The sequence below is a fragment of the Sinocyclocheilus anshuiensis genome, unplaced genomic scaffold, assembly GCF_001515605.1.
Source record: "Sinocyclocheilus anshuiensis isolate Anshui unplaced genomic scaffold, SAMN03320099.WGS_v1.1 scaffold1049, whole genome shotgun sequence".
Classification (NCBI taxonomy): domain Eukaryota; kingdom Metazoa; phylum Chordata; class Actinopteri; order Cypriniformes; family Cyprinidae; genus Sinocyclocheilus; species Sinocyclocheilus anshuiensis.
Window position 1 is genome coordinate 520,542 of NW_015557197.1, and position 7,928 is coordinate 528,469.

General features: G+C 33.7%; 1 protein-coding gene and 1 long non-coding RNA gene across 11 annotated transcripts in view; one reads left to right on the forward strand and one right to left on the reverse strand.

Moving 5' to 3' along the window:
* LOC107678831 (uncharacterized) overlaps nt 1-618 on the forward strand; it is a 2,196-nt gene extending 1,578 nt beyond the window's left edge. Inside the window, exon 2 of the long non-coding RNA XR_001632975.1 lies at nt 11-618. This is a non-coding gene — a long non-coding RNA (uncharacterized LOC107678831). The remainder of the gene's footprint in view (nt 1-10) is intronic.
* The window catches only part of LOC107678828 (afadin-like), a 135,714-nt gene continuing 127,792 nt past the window's right edge, over nt 7-7,928 (reverse strand). For 7 of the 10 annotated variants that reach the window (XM_016474235.1, XM_016474244.1, XM_016474238.1 and 4 more), the window contains 2 exons: nt 2,725-2,806; nt 1,278-1,601 (listed from right to left, as the gene is read on the reverse strand). In XM_016474235.1, coding sequence (XP_016329721.1) covers nt 1,445-1,601; nt 2,725-2,806 — 239 coding nt within the window. In that variant the 3' untranslated portion in view covers nt 1,278-1,444. The other 3 variants (XM_016474237.1, XM_016474236.1, XM_016474243.1) reach the window with 3 other exon arrangements.

Genomic DNA, 7,928 nt, shown 5'->3' on the forward strand with positions numbered 1-7,928 from the left:
GCGCCAACAGGTCTAGACTATAAATGAAAAGATGCAGGTGCTTCAAACTGAAGAGACACGACCGGATCCTCCATTTATATAAACATCTGCAATACTGTGGGCCGAGGGAAGCCGTTTAATGCACAACCAAACAGCGGATAGTGGCCTACTGTGTTTAAATCTCACGTTTGTCGCTCATCCATCAAAATGAACCTGCAGATTCTATCCAGACTTGTAAAAACGAACAAATCTGTCACTATGTCAATAAGGTTCAAATAAATATCTGCTAATCAAAAGTCTCCTGCATCTCATTTGCACAAAACCTCTTTATTCAAATCGTCTCTTTTTATTAACATTATACTACCATCAAACTTTGCTTCGCCAACATCAGCTAGCTACTGCGTCACATCGCCCGGTGCATTTAAACACAAAAACTCCTAAACATTTTATAAAAGTGGTAAACCTCAGCGCTCTTACGGAATGACAGACTTGCAGACGGTGCATTAAAATAATCAAGAAAAATGACTACACTCAAAGGAAATTCACAAATGGTGCTAACAAGGTTGCTCGTTTTCCGAGCAAAATCATTTTAATGCAGACACGAGATTGGCGGAAAGGTGCCTGTGTACGAACGCGGAAGAACCAGCTGGAAAAATAAAATAATAAACAAAAAACACGAGCCTCCTATATAAGTTTTGTTCACGCGCTACTGTTGAGCTGTTCCGATAATATTCGGGGACCAAAGCGGACCCCTATTCTGTACTGAGAGCGGTTTACATTGGTCTATTATATCAGCACTTACTTTCAAAAGAAAAAAAAATAGTGGAAAGATGTAGAAAGAGAATAAAATAACACCATAAAATATCCCACATTACTGCCTATAAAAAAAAAGAAAAAAAAAGTAACATTTCACAAACAAAAATATACCCCCTTCATGTAATTTCAGTTTTCTTATTAATATAATTAAAACAATGTACAGTGCTTTATTATAATATATCTTTCAAGGGAATTTACGGAATATCATCTCTTATTGCAGCGAAATGATACTTAATCGTCCAGTTATTCAATGAAACCCAAAAAGAACATTTGGAAATGACTGGGAAGCCGTAGCTGGATGTGTTTTGTGTTTTTTTTCTCCAGGGATGGGTCACATATTTGTAATTAGTCCTGCTAGGGCTCTTCGCTACTGCTTTATGTTCAGTTCGTTCTCCAGTTCCATGAGCTTCCGGGATGCTTTCACTTTATTCGACACTTCCTTTCCCTGTGAGAAGAGCCTCTGGCGCTCCTTAAATGTCAGGAATATCGTCTCTTATTGCAGCTAAATGATACTTAATCGTCCAGTTATTCAATGAAACCCAAAAAGAACATTTGGAAATGACTGGGAAGCCATAGCTGGATGTGTTTTGTGTTTTTTTTCTCCAGGGATGGGTCACATATTTGTAATTAGTCCTGCTAGGGCTCTTCGCTACTGCTTTATGTTCAGTTCGTTCTCCAGTTCCATGAGCTTCCGGGATGCTTTCACTTTATTCGACACTTCCTTTCCCTGTGAGAAGAGCCTCTGGCGCTCCTTAAATGTCAGGCTTTCTGGAGCTCCTCCTACTGAGTTCTCCTGATCGGGGCCGCTGCAATTAAAAGCAATCATTTGTTAGCAATGCGGGATTTAAGAAAGAATTAACCCGTAAAATGAAAACGGAATCATTTACTCATCCTTGTATCATTCCAAACCTTATTTTCATGGAATACAAAAGGATAGAAAACTTCTCAAGTTTCATCCATTTCTGCATTTAAATATGGCATATCAAACCGTATCATGCCAGATTTGATGTTATGAAATCATAAAAAAAAAATTAATTAAAAAAAAATCAATGACAACAAAATCTGGCACAGAATTGAATTAAATGCAGACTTGACCACCAAATAATGACTTAAATATCAGACTTTTCCTTATTAAGAAAGAATTAACCCGAAAAATGAAAACGGAATCATTTACTCATCCTTGTATCATTCCAAACCTTATTTTCATAAAATACAAAAGGATAGAAAACTTCTCAAGTTTCATCCATTTCTGCATTTAAATATGGCATATCAAACCGTATCATGCCAGATTTGATGTTATGAAATCATAAAAAAAAAATAAATTAAAAAAAAATCAATGACAACAAAATCTGGCACAGAATTGAATTAAATGCAGACTTGACCACCAAATAATGACTTAAATATCAGACTTTTCCTTATACCATCAGAAGACTTGAAATATAGCACAAATAATCAAAATTGTCTACCTCTATGGTGTTTTGTGTCATTTTCGAAGCTTGACAGTCCCAGTCCCCATTATATACAAAAGATCTTCTGCTAAATATCATCTTTTGTGTTCCTCAGTTAAACAAATCAAGTTATGTACAGGTTTGGAACAACATGAAGGTCAGTAAATGATGACTGAAGTCTAATTTTTTTTAAGCGAACCATCCCTTTAACTTTGTCTACAAACGTGTAAACATAATTTAAAGCATTGATAAATGTCCTAAGTAGACGGGTTCTTCTATATGTTTGGGTGGTTCTTCTACCACACCCAAAGCTGTGAGCTCAGAGTTTGGTGAAGGGGTAATGATGTTTGTGGAGGCTTACTGAAAAACACCACAGCTTACAGTCCAACCCAAGCATGTCATCTTTAGTTTATATGCATCATATAAGCACAAACGTTTTGGGTTTCAAAACACATTCCAGGTGCATGAGTGCGTTCCTCACCCTTTTGTCCACTTCTCTCGCGGGTCTTTGTAAATCTCTCCTGATCCTAGTCCTGTTGTGTTTCCAGTGTATGAATTAAATCCTGTTTCAATATTGTCAAATGTAAAAACAATGTGAATTTCACAAGAAACATCAACAATGTCATTTCAAGAGCGATTAGCAAGATAATTGCAAAAGCTGCTGGGCTCATTATGGTGACCTGCATGTATATACAATTTAAATAAATACATATATTAAATAAAATTAAATTCAAAGTTATGTATATAAAACAGAGAAATTTACATATACACACACACACATATATACATATATATATATATATATATAAGCATGCATTTATTGAATACTATTATTATATTATATACTATAATACTATTATATATTATATAATTGGTAACTAAAATTATTGGTAACTTAATTTATAATAATAAAAAAAAAAAATTAAATGATATTATATAAATATTTCACTTTAACTTTAAACTGAAATTAAAAAAGATAAGTTAATTACTGAAATTAAAACTAAAATAGAAATAAAGCTAAACAGAATAAAAACAAAAAACTTTTTTCTTTAAATATAAAACTATTTTTTTCAACGAAGTGCTTTTGTCTTTTTAGTTAGTTATTAGTTTTTGTTGTTTTTAAATATTTCTGTTTAACTTTGTTATAATTTTAATTTGAGTAATTTTACTTCTCAACCTTATTTTCATTTACTTGCCAAGATAAGATTTAATTTTTTTTTAAAGTTTTAAGTCAAGTTAAAGTTTTTCATGTAATATTTGTGTGTGTGTGTGTGTGTATATATATATATAAGTTTTTCAAGTAATATTTAATTTCAGCTTTATTTCAATTACAATTTAATTTCAATTTGATTATCAATAGTTTTAGTTACTAATATGTTAATACCACATAAATGTTAATAATTTAATAACATACTTTAAATTTCTATATAAATATACAGTACATCATTTTTGTTGACTTATCCCCATAGCATAGACTTAATCTGTTCAACCGTGCAGTTCAACCACACCATTGGCCCAGCAACTTCTGTTTTCAACGTCACTCCACAGACCAGAAGCTGAACAGCAAGAAGAAAGCTGGTTTAGTTAGTGTTAAAGCATTCCAAAGCACACTTGACACGAGGTCTGTGGATCACAGGTCAGAGGTGGAGGTCAAGCACCAGCCGTTTCTAAACTTGTCTCGTGTGTCTGTAAGCGAGACGCTCCCCAACTCTGCACAGCTGGCCTGTACAACGACCCCCACCGCTGACCTACCGTAGGCATCGTCTGTGAGGCTCACGTGTCCTTGTGTCTGTCAGGGCGAAGGGACGGTCCGCACTGAACCAGAGAATGGCAGTTTGATTCTAACCAATGGGGTGCAAGAGCACCGCCGCAATCCAAATGCATGTTGACGGTTTCATTGATTGACTGATAATGGAATGAGTTTGGGCCGGAGGGAGAAAGACAAACACATTGACTTGTGAACCAAAAAAAACCTTCTCCACTGGCGACGACCAAGTACTTCAAGAGCAAAACAGGGCAGCTGGTGGTTTAGAAAGAAAGAAAAGGCTCATTTAGAAGCAAAGGCTTTTGTTTCTGAGGCCAAATGTGTTTCATACTGTGGTTTTGAATACAATACAAAATACGAAGCAATGGTCTATATTTGTTTGTATGTTTGAATCAAGCTGTTCAGTTTGTATTCATAAAACCTGGAAGAGTATGACTGATGACTCCCTCGGGAACATTTAAGGGTTTTTAATGGTGGTTTTTTATTTCTGAGCAAACTAAGATCCGTGGTTCACATTACTTACAGACATTTTACGATCAAAATGTCCGCAGTCGGATCTCAAAAATAAATGTTGAAACCTTTGTTTGCTTTATAATTTTAAGTTTTGACATAAGCACTACAAGGATTTGCCAAGCACGTAAACTCATATTTTTATTGCAGTTATAATCCTGTGTACACAGAAAAATGTGCAAAAATTGTACCTTTATGGGTACAACAGCTTGTTGCTGTTTTTTTTTCTTTTCAATTTGCTGAAATTGAAATTTGTGTTTTGAAAGTAGTTTATTAATGTATAACACTAGTTACATACAAAGTAATATATTTAAGTATTTAATTTCAGTATGTTTTATCATCAATTAACCTGTATCCTTTAGGAAATTAATTGTACCTTTGAAAAAGAATGCAATAAATACATTTTTAATCATCATATTATATATATTAACCATTTAGGGGTAAATTAGTAAATAACTGCCCTAGTGACAAGCTCTAGCACCCCTAAAGGAACAAAAGGTCAATTTTTACTTTTTTTCCCTGAGATGGTATGTCTCCATTTGAGGCATGATTATGTATACATTTTGTCAAATAAAATAAAATAAAATAAAGAAGAATTTTTTTAAAGTTATGTTGACCAAACACCTTATTTTACTCTACATTTTTTTTTTTAGAAATAATTAATTAAAAATTAAAATAACTTTAATTAAAAAATGCTTTCTAAAAACCCATAAAAAATTCCCATGGGAACTCATGGCACATTAGCCTACAAACTAATGCCATGGCTGAACAGACTTTACAGTAGTATATGGCAGTGCAATTTATTTTTTACTTTCCTTAAAGTAACTTTTGTATTTATTTAACAATAAAGCAGAAAATGAACATTAAAGACTGAAAGTCCACAGCTTGTGATCCTTTTTGCTCAGAGACTTGGTGGTTCCAGCAGGTCGATGCACCTTCTGAGAAGGTGATGGGAGGGGCTGTGGAATCCCATGATTCCATGCAGTCCAATGTGAGAGGAAGCAGGGGAGGGTGGGTGGAGCCAAGCAAATGATGATGCCAAACACACATATAAAGACAAACCAAAGAGCAAGACAGCAGACAGACAGAAGATAAGAGGGAGAACTACAACGCAGCTGAAACCAAGCAAAATCAATAATGTCAATGCTAAAGCTCTGTTCCATAACCTAGTGAGTTGCCTTTTAAGGCGGCATATTAAGTGAGACGGAAACTCAAAAGGGACTGGTTTGAGGTGCTACACAGGCAGCAACTCAAAGATAGCATGCTATTCTAACAGCGTAATCTAAGACACTATTCATCTCATACATAATTAAATCATTTTTTTCTGTAATGAACATTAACATAAATATAACAATAATAATGAATTTGTTATGTATACTTAAAAAAAAATTATATATTATGTAAATTATTATTATTATGCATGCTTATTATTAATTTATTTATATTTTCAGTTAAAATTCTAATATTTTAAATAACATTTTATGATAAAACATTTTATTGAATACATACACACACACACACACACACACACACACACAAACATATATGTTATCAGTTTTTTTTCAGTTTTAATTTAATTATGTAAATTCTATATATTTACATAAACTTAAATATGTGTGTATATGCATATATATATATATATATATCAAAATCTTGTTTTTATACATTTGTCAGTAATTAGTGAAATATTTATATTAACATTTATTATTATTATTATTATTATTATTATTATACATTTTTTTTGTAATTCTTATTTATTATTAACATAATATTAACATTTATCTAGACTTGTCCACCATCTTGGATTACATTCTATACTAGTCAAAGAGATGTTTCCTTACAACAGTTCCCTAAGTAGGCAGCTTACTAGGTTTTGGAATCAAGTCTAAATGTAAAGGCAAAAAAATCAAAGGTTGTGTATGAAATATCTACAGTGCACTAGACTGGTGGCAACACAGCACTAGTGTTTTGCTGAGAGGCTGTTAGATTGAACTGGTTTTGGTTCCATGAGAGGCTTCAGCAGTGTTGCAGACAGGTATGACGATGTTGATTTGGTAAGAGACACATTAAGCAAAGCAGCAGCGATTGCAGCGGTTGATTCATGGCTTGAAAAGCTACAGTCAGTCTGAGCATGGAGGAATGCCGTGCTTTTGATTGGTTAATTAATGCAAAGTTAGTTCCTCGGTAAGCGTAAATGCATTTTTCATCACAACAGGCCCCAATGACATTAAGTGGGGGGGAAGCTATGTGCAGATTACATGCAAGGTCAGATACACTGGGCATCTTTGTGAAATAGGGTTGAACTGCTTTTTTTGCACATGACTGTTTAAAAGTTTGACATCTGATATGTTGCATAAGTTACTTTAAAAGTACAGACAATCACAATTTCTTAAAAAAAATAAAATTAAAAGTTTGAGAAAAAGTTAAACAAGGACTCAACAGCTACATTTTTCCTCAGTAATAAACTTAAGAAAAGTGCTTGGTGATTAAAATAAAAATATGAATATAATAAAGTATTTATTTAAATAGCATTCATATATTAAAATACAATAACTATAAAATAATATAATTAAATCATAGTAAGTTTTGCATAATTTTTAATACAATTTGTTTGAGGAAAAAATACTGAGTGCAATTTCAAAGTTATATGAACTTGAAACTGATATAAAAATATTACTTAATGTTAAAACTTGTGTTGTACTTTAATAATCTACTTTTAAAACCTCTAATTTTTTCACACAGTTTTGACTTGCACTCATGTAAAATGAACACTTGAGGGAGGCAAACAAAAAAAAATTTCAGAGACTGTCTGCACCAAGATTGCTATTGTCCCAGTGCTGTACAACCAATTCAGATGGCTTTTAAACAGTCAAGCACAAAAAAGCGCCTCATCCGACAGATCTTTTCCCCTTTGCCAAGTGTAAACAGGACTGAGGAGAGGTGCAGTGTTGAGCCCACCACTGCAAGTGACAAGAAGCCAGTGTCTCGTTCCCTGAGCTGATAATGGACGGGCAGGCGTCTAGCTGCTGAGGCCCGGCCTACCCCAAAGCAGATCACACACACATGAAACGGCTGGCAACACCAACAGTACTTGGACTGATTTTGGACCGCACAGCTAATCACGAGGTCTACTGACTGCATGTACGGCGCTAGGATGATTCGAGGAAGAGGAATCGGGGAGAATAGGTGATCGGAAAACAAACAAACGAAAATCTAATTACTATTTAAAAGGAATACTCCAGGTTCAATACAAGTTAAGCTCAATCGATAGCAATTGTTGCATGAAATAAGTTTGATACCTTTAAATAAAACTGAAAATAAATAATAATAATAATAATGTATTGCATTTAAATTAAGGTTAAAATTATGTTCTTACAGCTCAAGGCAACAGTCTGGCAAACTACCTGCTG